Below are 22,648 nucleotides of genomic sequence, written 5' to 3' on the forward strand. Positions count from 1 at the left end.
CGTCCTATAATTCTGCCTTACTGCATCAATCAGGCTAAAACTCTGAGAGCAAATTGGCTTAATTTAATTACAGTTACAGACTTAGCTGTTTGCACAATAAGTGAAACTTCGTTCCACCACCTAGGTGTCAGAACAGAGAAAAGGCTGGAAGCATGCCTTTCTTGTACTCTAAGAGATAGTGGGACCAGTCAAACAATGGTTAAGGATCTGAGGGCGTGTGGTGCAGTGCGGCGTGAGATAAGTGTCTTTGTAGGCTTCACAGGCGAGTGTCAGTATTTTAAATCTGATGCAGGCAGCTACAGGAAGTCGATAGTGGGAGTGTAGCGGTGGTATGGCGTGGGGAAACTAGGAAGGTTGAAATCAAGTCATGCACATGTTAACCTGCACCCTGTTTATCAATATTTAAATGCAAAACACTTGCTCTTTAGTTTTCTATTTGCTTACTAAGCAGAAGTTCACCCAAAATAAAGTCAGAGCAAATCTACAGTAACTACAAACATCCTTTCCCCTTCACTGAGCTGACTTTTCTACTGTGTGGATTTTATTCTCATTTGATTGGATCTCTGCTTTCCATGGAAAAGCAGAAAAGTGTAGTTTTCACGTTTCCACCAATTCACTGTAGTAATGGAAGAGCTAAACTGTCACTAATGCAGGCTAGAAGGTTAATGTCAAATCCTAAGTCCAGATTCACATAAAAAAGTGCACAAGTTAAAAAGGTTTAGTCAACCAGCTGGCTATTTCTACCAGTAACCTACTAATATAAAAAACAACATACTGTATATTACAAAAGTCAGTTGTTTTTACTTAATGACTTGTTTGGATATCAGTGGTAGACTGTAAAATTAATGAAGTATGCTTTTTCACGTATCTGTACTTTACTGAAGTATTTCCATTGAGTATACAGAAGCTCCCCACTTTACAAACATTAACTTTACGACTTTCGCCTATACTAACAAACCTGTCCTCAAAGTGAAATTTGGTCGGTGCCTAAAAAAAAAAAAACAGAGGAGAGCCACCGCTAGCTATTCATCAACAGCAATGAGTCTACATGATGCGCACTTGACTATGGTGAATAAATTTTTTTAAGTGAATTATTTGAAATACATTTTTATTATTTTTCTACTACTTAACACAAAATATTGTATTGTATTGTATTCTACTGTTATTACTATTATTGTATACTTTTATTATCAGTGTAGCAATTGAAGTTTTAGGTCATCGCAGAAGTACCGCAGCTTTAAATACAAACTGTAAAAATAGTACCGCAAGAACAGAGAACCGCAATTTGGTGCCATGGTACAGGAGAGTCTACATGGGGAGAGTGGGGCTCCAAATCGTGGGGCATTTTTTCCAGCTTGTATTTAAAGCTGCTGTACATCCTCAATGACTTAAAACTTCACTGTTCACTTTATATATATATATATATATATATATATATATATATATATATATATATATATATATATATATATATATATATATATATATATATATGACATTATAGAAAAAATAAATCATAGCCCTTTGGATACTTAAGTAAATTTGAAGGCAAATACTTACTGTACTTTACTCAAGTGAAAGTTTGAATGGATCGCTATTAGTTTTACTAAAGCAATATTTTGCTAAATGTTTCCCCTTTTATTAACTCGAGCTGCATCAACAACTCTTTGGGAACACTTCCGTGTTGTCCACGCTCTGAATCACAAGTGTAATCAGTCCAAAGGAAAGTGCGGCATCACCGCCGGGGTGATGTCACAACCAGGAAGCTTTAAAAGCATGTTAAGTGAAACCGCTAGCGCTAGCTGCTGTTTGTTCAGGAAGCGCTCTGTGTGTAGGTCTTTATAGTAAATGGTAAAAAAAAAAATTATTCCCTTTCGAAGAGAGCGCACAGCCATGCCTCTCTTCCTCTGTGGAGGTGTGTGGCATGAGCTATTGGAGATAGTGACCCGAGACGTAGCCAAACTTTATATCGAGTGGCAGGCCGATCTGCAGAAAGCACACCCGACGAGCGCTTCCCGCAACCTTGCCACTGCCTCCATGCCAGGGTCTGCCCTTTTTCTAAGTCATGCACCCAAAGTTTTATAGCAAAATCCCAAAGTCTCTTTATATTCAAAGTCGGATTAAAAGAGTGTGGCTATGGGACGATGCCTGAGTTGAAGATAAACTTTCTAGCTATCTCTCCCTGGGTGCTATGTCATTTCTAAAAACCCCGGCATTGCCCACCGAGCCCCTTCAAGCCACTTCAGAGCTCGTGGCAAGGCTTATGCCTCTACAGGCCAAGCCGCAGGCTGTCTGCACATCATGGCTGTACTACATTTACATTTACATTTGCGGAATTTAGCAGACGCCCTTGTCCAGAGCGACGTACAAAAGTGATTTGAGTCTCAAGCAATGAATAAATGTACACTGGTATGCTAGATTACAAACTTAATATAAATATAACTATTGAATTAAACAAAGCAAACTTGGAAAGTGCTAATTTAAGTGTTTCAGGAAGAGGTAGGTCTTCAACCGCCGCTTGAAGATAGCCAGGGACTCCGCTATATGAAGGAAGTTCATTTTACCACCTCGGTGCCAGAACAGTGAAGTATACTTACCTCTCATTCTGAGAGAAGGTGGTACCATTCGAGCACTGCTGGAGGATCTCAGACAGCGTGGTGCAGTGTCAAGTCAAGTCAAGTTTATTTCTACAGCGCTTTTCACAACAGACATTGTCTTAAAGCAGCTTTACAGAAATATTGTGAGGTATGATGAGGTCTCTGAGGTAAGATGGTGCTGGTCCATTTTTGGCCTTGTAGGCAAGCATCAGTGTTTTGAATCTGATACGTGCAGCTACTGGAAGAGAATGAAGAGAGTGCAGCAGTGAAGTGGTGTGGGATCACTTGGGCAGATTGAACACAGCTGCGTTTTGGATCATATGCAGTGGATGAATAGCGTTCAGAGGAAGACCTGCCAGCAGAGAGTTGCAGTAGTCCAGTCTTGAAATGACAAGAGACTGAACAAGCACCTTGGCAGCCTGTGTGGACAGAAATGGTTAAATCCTTCGATTGTTGTAGAGAAGAAATCGACAGGAACAAGCCACATTAGCGACATGTGAGGAGAAGGACAGTTGATTGTCCATAGTTACCCCAAGGTTACGAGCAATGGCTGAAGGGAAGAGCAGAGAGTCAAGAAGAGTTATTCAGAGATCTTGACCTGGAGATGAATCACCTGGGATGACCAGCATTTCTGTTTTGCTGGTGTTTTAGTCGATGAGCACTCATCCATTAATATATGTCTGTCAAGCATGCCAAGATCCGAGCGGAAGCTGTGGTATCTGATGGAGGGAAAGAAAAGATGAGTTGAGTTAAGTCTGTCTGTACTACAGGCCTATCAAGCTGACCTGCTACAGGACCTAGACATGGGAGGTACTTCAAGCGGTCAGGAAATCCGTGAGCTTCGCTGTGTTACAGACTTAGCTCTCAGGACAACAAAAGAGACTACTAGGGCCATTGGCCGGTCCATGGCAGCCCTCATGTCTAATGAAAGGCACATATGGCTGACAGGGATAGGGTTGTGTTCCTGGATGGCCCTCTGATGCCGACTGGCCTGTTTGGCAACATGATTAATGCGGATAAATTCCAGGATTTCAAAAAGCAGTCAGGTGGTGTTCCAGCAATATCTCCCATGTCGCTTTCATGGAAGACCCAGCACTTCCAGGCATCGTGAGGTACAAAGGCAGAGCGCCGAAGCCCTTGGAGCTAACAGATAAATGACCACCTGGGGACCCCGCCCTCAGTAAGCCGGTTTGTTAACCACGGCCAGCTCCAGCAAACACACTTCTCGGTTTTCCGACCGGCACCATAGCGGACTTGGGGAGTTCGCCACCCCTAAGGGAGCCCCTAGAGCTGCAAAAGGGCATAGTTCCAGCTCTAGGCTTAACAGAGGTCTACACGGCCACACTGCCTGCCTCCCTGCAGAACTTCCTTCCCTTTTTATAAGCTCTGATGTGCTTTTATAGCTTCCTGGACTGATTACACATGTGATTTAGAGCTTGGACAATGCAGAAGCGTTCCCAAAGCATTGTTGATGCAGCGTCTCGCTCCCTCTGGGAACCATGGTTACATATGTAACCTGAATACGATCTCTACTTTTACTCAAGTACATGGTTTGTGTACTTCGTCCACCATTGTTGGATATTACAGTCGCTTGGTCACGAAATGATCAAGATTATACTGCATAAATCAACACCAAATGAAAATACAAGCCTACTTTTACTCTCCAAAAATCTTGACACGTGCAGCCCGTTTTTTTTTTCCCTGCTTAGCTTCAGTAATTGCCCAAGTTCTCCTGCCTAGCACCAATTATACATATCTAAATTATCTCCACCTCCTAATGGTAGTTAACGTGTCAATCCGAATTTTGGGCTCTGATTATTATTGCTTCCCACACATGTTCTTATACAGCTTTACATTTAATAAAGTAATAACAGATTCTGACACATCAATTCCATTTCTGTTCTAACCTTGAACACCCTAATCTCCATTCTGTTTTATGTGTAGGTTAGAATGAGTAAAGAAAAGTTTGCCGAACAAAAAAAAAAATTTTCTACAACTTACCTACAACAATAACCCGGTTCACCTGTTTATGTTCACAGAGAATAAAGAATTAGCCATGAACCTCTCTTTATGCTGTACTTGCAATAATGCTAGCTATTTTCTTTATAAATCCTACTGGATGCTTTAATACCTTACAGAATACATATGCAGTTATTGTAGATGCTATAAGCACCACTATCCGGATAAAAAACTAATTTATTCAGTATTATCTATGCTTCCTATTTCTTAGACTTCTAATCTTAGCTAATGAATTGAAATAAACTGCTTCCCTCTACAATCATAGAATGTTAAATGTGCATAGTCTTATTAAAGAATACAAGCTTACCTGCCGTAATGGAGGCTAGACGAACATAGTCATATCCTTTCTCAACTGTCTCGTATGGATAGCTTTCCACCAGGTTGAGCCCTAAAAGACACATGATAGCACTTGATTTCTAAGCATCTCTCATCAAAACACAACAGTTTAACCCTTCTTGAACTTCAGATGTCAAAAAGACCGGCTTTGCAAACCTTTTTCTTACAAATACACAAATATCCTATTCGCTTTATCGTAGTTACTGAATAATTCATGGTGTTTACTGAATAATATACTTGAAGGTGAAGAACTGAATAATAAAGTAGGAATATGGAGGTCAAGCAGGCCTAAATTGTAAAGTTTATTTACCCCAGGGTTAAAGAAATGCAATTTAAATCTCTAGGCTGATAAGTACTTCAAAAGGACTAGAGTGAACATTTTAGACCTGAAGTATGATTGTGCCAGCTAGACAACAAGCAACGGCTGAATGATTTCACTATATGATATTGACATTGCGATTAATTATGTCACTTAATGATTTCATGATAATGCACTTCTGAGATATCCTGCATTTTTTCATCCTGCAAAACTAAATACCATTTTTGCTGGCAATAGGTTACAAACCTAAATATTCCCGTTGTATCATGTATACAGTTTTTTTTTTTGTTTTTTATTATTAAATATTTCTATTTATTTATCTGGATTTTTGTTTGTTGGAAGATCCCATCAAAAATATAACAAGTCTGACATTTATGTTGTTATTTCTGTGTTTACACTTTAAAAACCTGAAATTTTTTAAGGATGTGTAGACTTTTAATATCTACTGTATACTGTATATACATGATTCATATCTAAAATAGCATATTCATGTTTGGCAGTTTATGACCATAAATCTAAACACTTATGTACAACAACTTCTTTGATGTATAATCGAATTATATGTGGTTGTTTATGCATTTTATATTGTTTTTTTTTTAAGAGCAATAAAGACTGCTACTTATCAGTCTGTAGAAACTGTCAAGATACGCCATCTCACCATGTATGCCAGACTGGTATAGACTCCAGTATATACTCAGGCAATTCTTTTCTCTCTTCATGCCACGTCGGCACTGGCAGCCATGCAGTGGGGTAGACAGCAGAGCAGACACGGCATTGGCACACTGGCTGCGTGCACCAGGACCCAGCTTCATGCTGCCGTCTCCGGCCACACACTGACGGAGGGTCCTAAGGCGTGGGCTGCATGTCTCATCGCTGGAGCATGAGTCCCCAGCCAGCAGGCAGTCTCTTCCAACACATAATATCACCTGCAGTGCTGTAACATACACACATAACAGCATCACTACATTCTCATTTAAAGTTTACCATCTCTAAAAAAAAAAAATTATATGACTGATTTGTCCTAATAAATAAACTATAAAGTCATTTCATAAGGTTGGACTTCAAGGGTTATTGTTATAACTGTCCATTATAGATAGAAATTCTTTAATTGACATTAGGTTATGCATAATGAGTGCACTAGACAATAACATTAGGGGTGCCAAAACATTTACTTTTGACAAAAGACTTTTGACACTCTGCTCCCCAAACCTACCACAGCACGCTATTGTTTGTTATCTTCATAGGAGTACATAAATGAACCAAAAATTATGTTTGCAATTTTATTAATTTGAGGAAGTAAAATACAGCAAATTGGGAGCATGAATAAAGCAACTTGTGTAATTATGATTCGATGACCTTAATTTAGTATCTTGTGGCCACAATGTGTAAACAACATAAAAAAAGATTATTCTCCTGTTCTTCCCAAGGTTCTTTAAAGAAAAGAATAATGAAAAAAAAAACAGTAAAAGCTAGTTATAGAGATTTTTGGTTTCATCATCCTTCATAGAGGGGAGATGTAAATTCTTGAGCATATTTCCGCATTTCTATGAGTAAAGTATGTCACTTTCTTGCCATTTCTCATTATTTAATAAAACTCTCTGCAAAAGAGACCTTGTTTTAATGCATTTTAATGATGTTTAATTCAAAGTGTGAGACATCAGCTACTTCCAGGAGTGAGGCAGAAAATACTGAATAACTACGGGCAAGAAGACAATCATTCAGCTCATAAATGTAATTGCATCAGAAAAGAGCTGTAGGCAAAAAGTTCAAAAACTAAATGACAAAACGTGTGTTATTTTAAACATGTTAAAGCATGGGTGCACTTCTGAACAGGCAGATTTGTCTCTGCAGATTCAGATCCTGAGCAAAAACAGCAAAGAAAAATAAATAAATCAGTTATGTTTACTGTTCATTTATAGCTGAATGTTTTCAGACAAGCCACATCTTGGGAGGCTCATAATATATATATATATATATATATATATATATATTTAATATATATAAAATAATGACAATCATTATCATATATATATATATATATATATATATATATATATATATATAAAGTCACAGTGCCTTTATCAGGTGAGCAGGCACGTGCAGGCATTTCTGCGGAGGCAGCACACACTTAACTAGCATGACTACACACATGAGGATAAGTGAAGATGACAGAAGACAGAATGGGACCTTGTATTGTGCTTGAGCAGTGTTCTGCATCAGCAGCTGAACGGGATTAAGGGAAGGAATAATGTCTTTGATACAAAGCTGGCTAGCAAGACTTCGATCAAACAAAACACAATGAGACAATGCATTATTTAGATCCTTAAGCTTTCCTCTTTCCCATCTTCCATAAGGAGACATAGAAATAAATCCGGCCCCTTTTTCGAAAAATTTCAATTGTTCTTTTTTTCCTTTTCTATTTTCTCTTCTGTTTATTTGTGTTATAATAATTAATTAAAAGGCTATATAAAATACATGATACTGAGTTCAATAAAAAAAAAAAAAAAAAACACGGCTTTGTTTGTAAAGTGCTCTACGATGAGATGTTAGGTTTGGTTCTTTGATGTATAATGATGTTTAGTAAGTCATTAATGATTGAGTGTTTTCACACTTGGCTTGATACTCCACATCTGGGACTGATTCTAGGTTCAAATACAAATGGACCCAAGGATGGTATATACTGTATACATGAATTTATTACAGGGAAATGTCAGAACAGCTGTAGACAATTTGGATACATGAGGGAAGTTACAAATGACAAGGCAGGGGAAGAATCAAAATAAAAACACATGGCTGCAAATAATCCAGAAAATGTGGAAGTGTACTGTAGCACTGCAGGCCGGCATAACACTCTAACACACATTAAACATTAAAAGTGCACATTTGAACAATATTCTTGTGTAAGAGTTTCGGTTATGTAGGCCATCACAGGATATGCATTTTGTTTGTTTGTTTTGAATTGTTCGGAATGTAAGCAGACACACCTTGAAGAAATATGGATCAATATATAGAGTGATATTGGTTGCTCTATATATCGATATAGAAACCATATTCTTACAAATCTTGAACAAGGAAGTACTTTGTCAATTAGCTTCACCTTACATGATACATGTTTCAAAACACTATCACTTTATGCAATAGTTCTTGTGGAAAATTTCAAAATAATTTATAAAAAGGACTGAATTCAACAATTAATGCAACTAATTACAAAACTACTTGTCAGCCTGGCCAAGGCTTTCACACACTTCCGGCAGGTCAACGCAAACTGCAGACATTAGTAGTACCAAGCATGTCAAATCGAATTGCAGATTAATTCAAATCTTTCAAACCTTCAATAACAAGAGCAGTGCATTCAGGTGTACTGGTGCAGAGGTTTTTACTTTCATTGGTCAATGACCTGTCATTTCCTAATTCTTTACTTTATTTCTATTAATATAATGAGATTTTTGCTACACTAAAAAAAGACCCAAATGAGGCCCAGATTTTTTGTGATTAAAAAAAACATTCTTTATATTCATTGTTAGCTGATTGTTCTCAAATATACATCACACTTTTAGGATTTTCACATGACCCCCCCTCTTATACAATAATTTAATTTAAAGAAAATGTAGCAGATCTCAAGCCACTGAACATCACAACACAGATTATTTGATTAAAAAACTGTATTCAACTTAACGTAGCGTGGGGCAAAATTTGCATATCCCTGTATATAATGTATACACAATGCATCTGAGAACGAGCACATAAAGGCTACTGATATACCCTCCTCAAATGTGCCACAAATTAAAGCCTCAACTACAACAATTTGTAGAAACCCCACAAAAAAACACTGACTACTGGACACAAATACTAATTAAATCAATTATTGCCATCAAAGTATTTTTCTGATGGTAACTGATATACAGAATATTTAATATCTAAACACATGAAACCTTTATGTCTCAATCAACTCGCTACATAAGCACTGTACAGAAAGTTTCTGGAGAAATGGGTTGCTTCAGCAAATGTGGATGTAAAATATTCTGTATGAGGTAAAAGCAGTTGTTTCCTAAATAGTTATTGGTTTGATGTTTTATGTCACCTTATGTAAAGAAAGACTGTGACAGGAAATGCATATAGTGGTGCTTATTAAGGTGAGTTTGGCTTGTGATATGTGACATGCAATGGCTACAGGGAAGTGTACTTCCTGTTCTACTCTGATCAATATACCTATTTTAGATTAGCTTTTGCAAACTGGGGTATAAATATATTTAATATAAAATGATATAAAACATATTAGGTGAACTGAGAAAAAAATCTTGATGTTATTAAAACCATCTCTAGACTAAAATACATTTTGTACTATATTTTAAAGAGCAGAGAATTTCAACTGCTGGTTATACTTTGAGTACCACATAAAGCTAGATATCATTGTTTAAGTTTCATATTTAAATCGAATTCTGCTTACTTGTATTTGGAAATAATAGTAATTAAACTGCACCTGGACTGACATTGGACTGCATTCATGACTCCCCGGCCACCTCGCTTAAGCAAGCGTCATTTCTTTAAACAAACCTGTCAATAAATACATTAAAAAAACAGGCTGTTCACATTGTGCTGTAATCTATTTTCTCCTACACCAACAGGACCATGTTAATCACAGACTTTCTACATGAGAGCACTTGAAATGTGCATATGTTTGCTGCAACATAATGACACAGACCTAGCAATGCCTTTAGCTTAGTCATAAAAACCATGCAAACTCACTCTATTAGAAATGTATCAATCCCAATCTTCCAGCTGTGTTGTAGATCAGAATTTGTAAAGAGAAATAAATTTGTGGTTGGATAAATGATATACTTGCATAGACTGTGTGAATATCTTAATCTAAAAGATTATTGACTTCAAATCAATGTGGGATCTCTTTAGGGAAGATGTCACCGGGTTGCAACCCAGTCCTGGACTATGGAAGAGATTCTACAGGGTTGCAGAAACACTGGTGAAATTGTCTATAATGATAAAATGTGGGTTTTGCCCTTTTAGAGCTGCTATCCAACAACCCCAGCATGCATATATACACACACACACACGCACCAGCGGTTCAAAGTGGGCCATGGTGTACAATAGGTCGGAGACCACAGCTTGCATGACCAAATTAAAACTATTCAAATGTTGGACAAATTTCGAACACTGAAAGACCTGTGTGAATAAAAAATTTTATATGATCATTTGTATTTATTTATATGCCATTTTTATCAAACCATAGAACAAAGAGAAACATTGCTGCAAAAAATTAAGTGAAAAATACAATAATAATACGTAGTCCTAGAAAAGTTCCAGAATGGTGCATAGCATTCCCTAAAAAAACCAGAAAGAGCACTAAACAAGTAAAGAGATTCAGTGCCATTTATAAAGCCAGCACTAGTGTTATTTTAAATGACAAGAAAACAACATTTATTTTACCTTGTTGTTTTTCTTTACTTTATACTTTTTGTTTGAATGTGCAAGTCAGACTTGGCCATCACCACCAGGGAATGATTGGTAATGCAACTGACATTCTTAGTTTATAACTTAATGAAATATTACAGAAGGAACACATGATGAAATAGGGCACCTTAGTCCTTTTGGTATCATCCAAAAACAATTCAATTCAAGAACTAAAAAAAAGATGAAAAATAAAGACTACGTTCACAGGTGGGCAAATGGCAAGTCCTTTCTTCTGAGTTTGTTGACGCTGTTCTAAGATATTTCCCCAAAACTTCCTTTTTTTTCCCCTTTGAACATCTGGTTGAGCAATTATCAATTTACCCCTACCTCTGATTAGGCAAAGACAGATGGTCAGTTCTAAGATTGAGAAGGCAGACTGAAACCTCAGCCCAATCTCCACTGCAATTTGTGTCAGTTTATGCTGCATTGGCAGGAGCCAGAATGGATGCTGTACATCATGAATGCAAATGAAGTGCCTGATTTGACATCTCCAATAAGCCTGTCTCTGTGTACCGGTGGGTGTAGCCAATTAGCCATGTCAGTAATCAATGCCTTTCAGAGCTTGTTCTAAATCCTTGCTTATCCTAGCACATAAATCAAACACCGATTAGTTGATCAGTTACCCAGTTGCATGAACTTAATAGCCCACTTTAAAAAGAATGAGGCTGGATATGAAAGTTAATGAACTCTGTTAGGATGGCATCAACCAAAATGCCTTTAGACCTCCATAGAAAAATTCCTGCACAGGAAATACAGTGATGTTGCTCTACAGTGACCGGGCAGCAGATTTATGATCTCCAGCAAGTAGCTAATCTCGTGTTTCTTATTTTACTGTTTGAAGGACTTGATATACTGCTCCCTGTTTTATAATACTACAAGGAAGAGTTACACTAGAGTTACATAATCACTTCAAGAGTTCATCATGAATCATAGAACTAGACAAAAACAAAAAGTCAAAAAAGAATGTAGACAGAATACACAGAAACAACTGGGATTACTGGGGTAAAAGAAACCCTTTGTTTCATAGTCATAACAGCAGAAGACCAAGTCAGGTGAAGAATAATTCAAGAGTGTAAAAATACTTCTTGGTCAGATAAACCCAGGATCCTTTTGTATCCTGCTGATGGAAGGATCAGAAAAAGGCAAACAGTGGGAGTCCATGAAGCCACGTCAGCTGTACCGTGATGCAGCGGTTTGATGGTGTTAATATCATATAAGTGTTCTGAAATAATAGAAAATGGTTAGTGAATCTAGTAGGGTTTTTTAGACTCCCCCTATGGAAGAATCTTTTATCCCTCTTCAGATGTTCAATATATTGCTGCAGCAGAGTATTTTATGTTGATCTCCAGAAAAATCTAAGCTAAGTGGAATAAAAGGTGCATTATTTTTCCCCACTAGAACCTAGAACATTCTAAAGCCCTACAAAAGAAAATATAAAGGCATTGAAGATGATTTCATGTAGAACTGTTTTAAGGGTCCCATAAACTAGCACTAGAACCCTTGAAGAATATTTGGAAGTCAAGGACCATAAACTAGCGATAGAATATTTAAAGAACCTTTTTCTAGGAGTGTATAATGTTAAAAAAATAAATAAAACAACAACAACAACAGTGCATTTGAACACGTCATTGTACAGGAATACAGTATGACGAGAAATTCTTGTATATGAAGAGTTTTAGCCACTCAGGCTAAATGAGGAGAATGAGAAGATCGTAAGATCACTACAAAACTGAGACACCCTATCTTCTAAAGACGGCAAGTTTGAATCCCATGATGCTCTATTTCTATGAAGGGTCGCATCTGTCTCTTCCCCATGTAATTCAAAATGGCACTAGCCAATCGTATGCATTCCTAAAACCTATGATTTCATGTATGTTGAAGAGGACACATAGTTATGCTGCCCTATGACATATCATGAGTTCAAAAAGATACGCTTGGTTGGTTCCATGTGTTTCAGAGGAAGCATGTGTTAGCCTTTACCTCACTGCTTAGTATCTGTCAAATAATCACGTTACTTGGCATGCAGTGCTGAGAGCGGTCAGCTTTCACACTTGATGTGGACTGCAGCGTTGTTCTGTGGAAGCGAACCCCAGGCAACCCTTTTCAATAGGATTAGGAATTGTTTCTCTGCTCCCAGACTAGAAAAAAAAAATGCTTTTACACTTTACTAAATGTACAGATCTTCCAGGCTAATCGACTCTTGGTTGCAAAAAGAATCCAAGTGTGAAAACAGCCTATGATTATACATTATTAAAAATAAGGTTACATTTAGAGCACTTTTGGTTTTCCTTAGTTGCTTTGAAGCGTTTCTCAGATCAGAAATTAAATCTTTAAAACTACTTGTTCAACCTCCACATCATTTAGTCATTTATGCTCATCATAAGAACATTTCTTGTTGCTTTGATCAAATTGTGAATGCTTTGGTACATTCATATAATAGATTGTGTACAATTGTTACAAACCGTTTCCTACACTATCAGATGTTTATGTCATGTTGATCGAAATATATTATACTGGTTTCACCTAAATAGTCTTAACCCCACAACATCTCATCATCAGTTCATTGGTTAAAAATGGTTAAACCAGTTGTCATTATCTGTCAAGCTTAAATCCAATTCCATTAAACTTTTTGGGTAAATGTGTTGAATTGATGAATTGTGCAGATGAATCTTAAATTTTACTAATGCAGGCGAGTGAATGGCATCAGATTAACCAATGATTAACTAGTTCTCTAAAACAGGTCAAGGGTGAATCTTGTGAACCTTCAATTGGAGAGTGTATACAGACAGAGCAAAACATAGAATTATACATTATGAAAATGAATGAACAACCAAGAATAGAACGGAAACTATTACAGTACAGTTAAAGTGTGAATCCTGTCCGGTCTCTTGCGATCAATATAAATCAAATATGCAATTAAATAAATGAATGTGTGCTGCTGAGATGCCAAACAGGAGAAATTCAACCTCGTGCATTTTCAATCATTATTATCCAAACAGTAGTTTATATCAAGAAATCCTGAAACTGTGCACCGTCATACTGACAACACGATTAAACATTTTGATGATCTTGTTTGTGAACAATGACAAAGGGACTTTTTATTCTGATGGGAATGACATGTTCATTGACTCAAATACTTACTTTTGAGAGATGGACTAAGGATTTTGAGAAAAGAACAGGATTTTGCAAGAAATCCAATGTGTTGTACTGTTTGTACAAATTTGTTTGAGAATGCACTTACTGGGTTGCAAATATTAAGGATGATTCGAGAAATGCTCCTAAGCAGCTGAGAAAAACTATAAGACTATTTAGTTAAAACTAGTACAATATATTTTGATCATCATGACATAAACAACTGATAATGTAGGAAACAGCAGACAATTGTACACAATCAAATAAATGAATGTACTAAAGCATTCGCAGTTTGATCGAAGTAACGAGAAATGTTTTTTTATTATGTGCACAAGTAACTAAATGACATGCAGGTTGAACAAGTAGTTTTTCGAATTTAATTTCTGATCTGAGAAACGTTGCAAAGCAACTGAGAAAAACTGTATGGTGTTTTAAATTACATAAATCATCAGGACACCAAACGTAACTTTTGCTATCTTTCCATACAGAGGGTTTTAACTGCCAGATGTGTGCATCATGGCGGATTTTGGTGCTTGATTTAAGTCTTGGTGCATCAATAACACTAATGTTTAAAAGTAATTTTTCAGTAGAGTTTTTTTTTTTTTATATATCTGAGTAAAGAAAAGACGTCATGAATAAATGTGTTGCATTCTTTTAATTTCGCTTTTGTTTATTAATTTTTTTATAAAATGAATGAATTTGCGTTATCGTGTTTTTAACGCATTTATACTGAACGCCCTAATATATCTCTAGTATACTGTATGTGGCATATATCTTCAGTGGTCCTTGTCAAACTTGCGCAAATCTTTACACTTGCCTATTTTTCCCATACCATGATAAAGAGATAATCAGTGTTATTCACTTCACCTGTCAGTAGTCATAATGTCATAACGGTATGCCTATATGTAGGACTTTCATTTTAATGGGAAGAATCTGTTAAATAAGTCTGTTGTACGTAAGGGGAGGGGGGAAAAGCCAAACATAAAGAGGAGATGAAAAGCTTAATTAGATATTGTCATAGTTTTATGTTTTTGTTGTTATTTTTATTAAGTGCCATAACATTTACACAATCCAATATTACAACTGTATTCAACTGGGTTGTGACATTCAATATCTTGCAAACTCCAGTATCCAATTGGTTAAAGTCAGCTGCTTATTAAGTGTCTTCCGTTATATCTATTACGAATTAGGCAGGCAGGCAGGCAGGCAGGCAGGCAGGCAAGCAGACAGACAGACAGACAGACAGACAGACAGACAGACAGACAGACAGACAGACAGACAGACAGACAGACAGACAGACAGATAGATAGATAGATAGATAGATAGATAGATAGATAGATAGATAGATAGATAGATAGATAGATCAGAACAGAGAAAGAATATTTACATTTGTCACTAATTCCAAATAGAGGAAAATAGAATAATATTATAGTTGCCTTTTTTTTTTTACTTACACCAACTTTTATTTTACCCATTCAGCCATATACTAATTACATTCATGCTTTTTGATTATATCAGTCAAAAACCCTGAGGTTTTAAATGTAAAAGACAAGCTCCTGGCTCCGACTTTAACATTAAATGAAAGAGAAGCCAAAAAAAGAAAGTAAAAAAAAACTTCATGAAAATAAAATGAAGTTGTCATTTTAAGCAAGCCTAGACACAATTAGTCATTTTGGCACAAAAAAAACACACTGACTTCAAAGGCAATTAGATTGCTCTCGGAAATTTGACACAGAAAAACATTTCACTTTGTTTTTAAAATGTACTAATCCCAGCTTGAATAATCTTTATGTAAGACATCAAACACTTTTTTATTTTTGTATACTTCAGATATAGCCCAAAGCAAAGACAGGTTTGCTTGTACAGTGTTTTGATAGAAAAGTTATTTGCAGAAGTCAGTTTCAGGGGAACTGTGTCCTTCTTTTCGTCTTCCTCAGTTTAAGGATGAAAAAATAATGGAAATTTTATCAGCTGTTCTGCACGCTGAGAAAGTTAAACTTCATTTCCACCCACTTGGCTTGCCCTCCGAGTTATCATTACAATTATCAGCCTCCACTTGCAAATATTTTAGATGGGCTCTGATTCTGCATGCCTTTGGGGTTATAACAGAAAAGAAGAGAAAGAAATTTAAATAAATAAAATGCATATCCAGGCCCAGAATCTAAAACAAAGTCTTTTTTTTTTAATGGAATGCATCTAAAATACAAAAAGTATGCCCAACCAAACAGGAAGTGAGCCAATGTCAACAATGCCCCATGAATGTTAAGCAAGGAAGTGAAATGCAAAACTAATAATGTTTTTGTCTCTTGTTGTGAAGCCAGGTGTTTTGTTAGAAGCATGTGTTACACACACAGGAATGATTTCCTTCATGAACTATGAAGCGGAAAACCAAGTCAAGTCTACATTCCGAAACACTGACTCCTTTGTGAGTCGGGGGGTATGGGTGGTAAACAATCCATGATGGTCATGAATTCGGCTGTCAAAATGTATCAGCTCACCTACCGTATGGATATCATCATAGCACATCATCCTAAAACACGGGTTAATGGATCCGGCACTATGCAAACAACACCCTGGCCTCCTTGAATCCACACAATCTACTCACGAATTGCTGTTTACTCCTCGCCAATTGCTATTTATTGTGATTTATCAGTAACCGTCACTAAAGGTAGAAGCATGTCGCTTCTATAATCTTTCATGGAGGCATGCAGGCATGCAGCTCCCCATAACAAATGCGCAACGCACTACCCCCTGGGAGTGATGCAAAGACAAACATTTCTGTACAAAACACTGTCTGGCATGGCCTGTGATTTCCTTAAGGGCATCCGGAATCTGATAGGCTTCATGGTAGCTCAGAAGGGAAGCTTCAGTGCACATTTACAAATACCTGCACATATTGCTTTATAGTGTTGTTCAGACATGTGGGGGTGGGTTAAGGTAAACAACGGAATGCACAACAAAGCGAGCAGCTAAAACTTATTACAAATCAGCACAAAGCCCTGTTTGGATGGAATGAGTTTTCTGGACAGCTACAGTAATTTGATTGATTTGGACTGGGTAAGAAAACCCTGTATAAATTGCATAGATGGGAGTATCTTCATAATGTTTTTCTACACTACTCTCATTTTAATACAAATCAATTCTTTTGATCATATAGATAGATAGATAGATAGATAGATAGATAGATAGATAGATAGATAGATAGATAGATAGATAGATAGATAGATAGATAGATAGATAGATAGATAGATAGATAGATAGATAAATATCTTAAAAATATATATCTTAGAAAGAAAATACAATAAAAGCTGTTTTCTATATCAATTACAATTATTATATATAATTATAAAGAAATGATGTGCTAATTAAAGCGAGAAATTATTTGTTTACTATTATTACTAATTATTTGTTATTTCAAGCTTTAAATAAATTGTGATATTCAATTGATTTATTTTCTATTAGACACATTTATTTAATATATTCATCCTGCTAACATAATTTTTGGAAATGCAACTACTTGTTACACACATATCCACTCCGCTACCTGAAAACCAATGCAAGTCATTGTAAATGTCTATATTTTATTGTTCTGCTTTTGTACTCAGGCAGTGCTTGGTTTCATTTCGGTTTCAGTGGGAAAGGATAAAAAAGGGCGCTTCATGAAGTGAATTTTTTACTAGCATAATAAATTGGACAGGCTATAGATCACCCAAGGCCAATTTTTAGAAGGTAAAATACAGCATAATCTATCCAGACGTGTGCTTGCACTGTCTGTAAAAATGATGGGACCTAGATTTTAGAGCTATTCTGTTAATACTTACATTAACTCACCATGTAACACTAATTCGATCTGGAATGGAGTGAAACATGTTAAACCAAGTATAAAAAATGAATGCAGTCTATTGAAATTATTAATGACTGGACATTTTGACAGAGGTGAGAGCACCCGAGTTCAGCGTAGTGCAGGTCACCCTAAAGGCCCTGACAAAACAACAGGTTCAGAAATGATAGCAATGGTACAGGACGAGAGACCATGGCAAGTTTCCAAATTCCCTACTCCATATAAAAAGAGCAGTCACTGGCAACATGTTAATTACAGGCAATGCCCAACATGATAAGGCAGAGCACGTTTTCTTATTTATTAAACTGGAAGAGCCAGAGACAAGCAAAGACAGAACAGGATGCACAAACACACACAAACACAGGCACATAAGACACATCAAGTTTACAATTATCCACACACAATTTTTACAATTAGAAAGCAAAAGGCAGCATTCCAGCTATTTAGCCGAGGTAGTAGATAGAAGCTAAGCATTTATCATAGCCTCAAAAAAGGGAGAGGACTCCTTATCCATTTTGTAGAAAGACACAGTCTGAATCTATATTGTCAGCTTGCATAAACTTCTATTAATGCATGAAGGGCACATTGGGTTTACATTTCAAAAACATTTCTGTTGTGGCCAGATATAAGCAGAATCCATACAAATACAGTGAGATCCAGATATGTGTTTAGAAGAGGAATTGATTGAAGTGCTAAACATGACAAGCAACGGCACAAGCACACCTTACACACATGTTAAATGCAGTCAAACATGAGATATCTAATTTACATATATTTGTGTTCTGAGCCATTTTCACGTTATGACCAAAACATACTTACAGCTAAACAAAACGTGCTGCCAACCATGAACTAATGCTTTTCCTACATAAAAGAAAGAAAGAAACGAAAGCACAATTTAAAGAAGACAGCTTTCTTTCCTTTTAATGTATTAAATGGGGCCTTAATGGGCCTGTCTGATCAAATCAGGTGATGACAGATTCGGTATTCACCATGATGGCCTATCACACTCAACCTCAACATCACCCACAAAAGCAAAGATATCTCCAGATATGCTTTGAGTGACAGCAGGGCAGCAGCAGGGTCTGTTGCTTCTTAAGAGTAGCAATTAACTTATCAGCATATTGTCCTTCGGTGTGTATGAGAATGAGAAGCAGTGTGACTCATGCCCTCGCTGCCAAACAAAGCAACATCATTAGCATCGGATAGTTTTAATGAGTAACTGTCCGGGTTGAAGGTAAACTGTACTCAGAGGGTATATTCAGAACAATGCAAATATGTGAAGCATGAGAATCTATTAGCTATTGTTTTACGAACAGGTCATAAGCCAGTACTATAAAATAATGTAGCAACTAAATTAGCAAGCATAAACATCAAGCACGAATAGTTTATAGCACATAAGATGCTGACCATTAGAGAGGGTCGTATTGCCAAACATTTGTGTCATAAAGTACTACTTCCTGAACGACACACTATTAACAAATGACTATAAGATCTGTCTCTTTTTACAAATGTTCTGCACACACCAAATTGGGCAGATTTGTAAGTACTGACAATAAGATTCCATCTTATACTTTAGAGGGGGTGAGCCATTTCATGGTAAATGTTCCATCAGAACATTATCCATCACAGAAGCTTTCTGGACAGCCTGGTGATCTGCCACATTTGGATTACATTCATTTCTTAGAGTTTATCACAAGTCTTCACACTCAAGGGTCAATCAGACTTCAGAAATCTGAGAAGCTGCCAGGCATAGCAGTGGACACACAGTGTTGTTTAATAATGCAGTTTAGAAGCTTTTGTATGAGGTTACTTTCAAGTTTCTTGGCACAGATAGAAGCTGGTGTCTTAGGGACCACTCATGACTGCAGGCCCATTGGTCATCCTCTTTCAGTCTTGTGGTGCACTAGTTAGGGATTTTCAAACACAACACTATATAAATGAATTCTGTTTCACATACCTGAAAACCTACCCTGAGGGCCAAGCTGCTTCCATTCTGAAGTTATACAAAAGTAACATTCCTTGTGCTAGCTCAGAGTACATTTTCCTGGTTTTCTTGGGCAACACGGGAAGTTAATATGAAGTTAATAATTGGCAAAATTTTGAAATAAGGCTAAAAAGCAATTTCTAATAATTGTACCTGGAAAACAGACTTCAACCACTGATCAGCATTTAGAAACTATTGCTTTGTAATTGTTTATTATTTATAATAAAAAAGTACTATGTTAACACAGAAAATTATATTATTTAAGAAAATAATAAAAAAAAATTACAAATAAATTACAAATTAAATGAATAAATTACAACCTATCCTACTTGTATCCCATGATTTACAAGCCCCTTGTCACATACTATAGTCTACAATATCTACAATCCTTTGCTCCCACCATTTGTTTTACACAGCCTACAAGATATTGGATCCGAATTCCTACAAAGTCTACAAACCTCTGCTTTAATCTTTAGCCATTTAAGGTGTACATGCTCCTCTGTGCATCCTGTAAGGTCTACAAACCCCTACTTGCATTCATCAGTATTTAAGGACTACAAGTTCCCACTTCCCTCCTGAAACTGACAAACTATACAAGCTGCTTATTTTAGTCCTGCAGTCTACAAAGTTGATCCTCTTAAACAGCCATCCTGAGGTCTTATTCTATCCTGAGGTCCTTCTCCTTGCGCATATGTAAAGTAACCTTACCACTAAATTATACTCTATAAACCAGAATATAAATAGCACAGAGTGCTGGACAATAAAGCATAAGCCTTGGATCTGTTCTCTTAACATTTATTAAATTGAGTTTGTGCTTTTCAATGCCACTCTTAAAGGTCAAATCCAGGTTTGTGTTGTACAGAACACTATAAAAAATACAAAAATTAAAAATATTTTCCAAAAAAACAATAAAAACTAATTATGCCACAAATATGGTATAAGACTATAGCTCTTCATATATATATATATATATATATATATATATATATATATACAGTGAGGAAAATAAGTATTTGAACACCCTGCTATTTTGCAAGTTCTCCCACTTAGAAATCATGGAGGGGTCTGAAATTGTCATCGTAGGTTCATGTCCACTGTGAGAGACATAATCTAAAAAAAAATAATTCCAGAAATCACAATGTATGATTTTTAATTATTTATTTGTATGATACAGCTGCAAATAAGTATTTGAACACCTGAGAAAGTCAATGTTACTATTTGGTACAGTAGCCTTTGTTTGCAATTACAGAGGTCAAACGTTTCCTGTAGTTTTTCACCAGGTTTGCACACACTGCAGGAGGGATTTTGGCCCACTCCTCCACACAGATCTTCTCTAGATCAGTCAGGTTTCTGGCCTGTCCCTGAGAAACACGGAGTTTGAGCTTCCTCCAAAGATTCTCTATTGGGTTTAGGTCTGGAGACTGGCTAGGCCACCCCAGAACCTTGATATGCTTCTTACAGAGCCACTCCCTGGTTATCCTGGCTGTGTGCTTCGGGTCATTGTCATTTTGGAAGACCCAGCCTCGACCCATCTTTAATGCTCTAACTGAGGGAAGGAGGTTGTTCCCCAAAATCTCGCAATACATGGCCCCGGTCATCTTCTCCTTAATACAGTGCAGTCACCCTGTCCCATGTGCAGAAAAACACCCCCAAAGCATGATGCTACCACCCCCATGCTGTACAATTTTGTCTCTAGTGTCTTTGGACAGCTCTTTGGTCTTGGCCATCTTAGTAGTTGGATTCTTACTGATTGTATGGGGTGGACAGGTGTCTTTATGCAGCTAACGACCTCAAACAGGTGCATCTAATTTAGGATAATAAATGTAGTGGAGGTGGACATTTTAAAGGCAGACTAAGGTCTTTGAGGGTCAGAATTCTAGCTGATAGACAGGTGTTCAAATACTTATTTGCAGCTGTATCATACAAATAAATATTTTAAAAATCATATATTGTGATTTCTGGATTTTTTTTTTTAGATTATGTCTCTCACAGTGGACATGCACCCACGATGACAATTTCAGACCCCTCCATGATTTCTAAGTGGGAGAACTTGCAAAATAGCAGGGTGTTCAAATACTTATTTTCCTCACTGTATATATATATATATATATATATATATATATATATATATATATATATATATATATATATATATATACACACACACACACACACCATGTATGCAATTTATTAAATCAAAAGTATTTCATGTAGGTGGTTTTGGGTTGTATTTGTGGCTGTAAGCAAACAAGCAAGATGTGTAATGTGAGAATTGAGAGAGCGAGAAATGGAGAGGGTGATAAGGTTATTACATTATCACTGCCTTGAGCATTCCTGATTTAAAACATAAAAGATAGGATCACCAGACACCTGAGAAAATAATAGTAAGAATGAACAAGTTATAATTCTCTTACAACGATATATGAAAGAAAGGATGGGTGAGGGGGGTTGAAAAAGTGAGAAAAAAATCTACGTGTTTGGAATGTCAGGTTATTTGAAGAACATAGAAGGTAAGGAAATAAAACGGGAGGAAAAAAAAAACGACTTCCACATTTATATCACAAATATGTAGCTTATCGATTTGTTGCACAATAGTCTATTCGACTTGCAATGATAAAAGTCAATAAAACCTATACAGCCATTTCCTTTGACTCAGATCCTAAAGTTATCCATTTTTAGAACCTTCGTCATCTGACTGAATCCCATAAGTCAAGCTGATGCATTCAAGTGAAGCTGATGATAAATTTCAAAGAGCTCATCCAGACAAATGAGGCAGTGAGTATGCCCTAAATTACCATCCAACATCCCACAATCTCATACTGCTGCTTTAGAAAGTCCTAGCAATGCACATGGGAGTGGAATTTGAGTGGGTCACGCAGTCCTGCCTTCAAGGTAGACAAACTTGCACTGGAATCACTTTTGCACCAGTCTGGATTGTATCCGGACATCCTCTG

General features: G+C 36.7%; 1 protein-coding gene across 4 annotated transcripts in view; it reads right to left on the minus strand.

The window, feature by feature from the left end:
• gfra4b (GDNF family receptor alpha 4b) overlaps nucleotides 1–22,648 on the minus strand; it is a 68,166-nt gene that overhangs the window by 19,047 nt on the left and 26,471 nt on the right. For all 4 annotated transcript variants that reach the window (XR_014534450.1, XR_014534451.1, XR_014534452.1 and 1 more), the window contains exons 2-3: nucleotides 5,930–6,205; nucleotides 4,924–5,004 (exon numbers count right to left, since the gene is read on the minus strand). Coding sequence is in view for 1 of the 4 variants with exons in the window: in XM_083547130.1 (XP_083403256.1) it covers nucleotides 4,924–5,004; nucleotides 5,930–6,205 (357 nt within the window). In the remaining 3 variants the exon portion in view is untranslated. The remainder of the gene's footprint in view (nucleotides 1–4,923; nucleotides 5,005–5,929; nucleotides 6,206–22,648) is intronic.

Source organism: Silurus aristotelis (genome assembly GCF_946808225.1).
Source record: "Silurus aristotelis genome assembly, chromosome: 7".
Lineage (NCBI taxonomy): Eukaryota > Metazoa > Chordata > Actinopteri > Siluriformes > Siluridae > Silurus > Silurus aristotelis.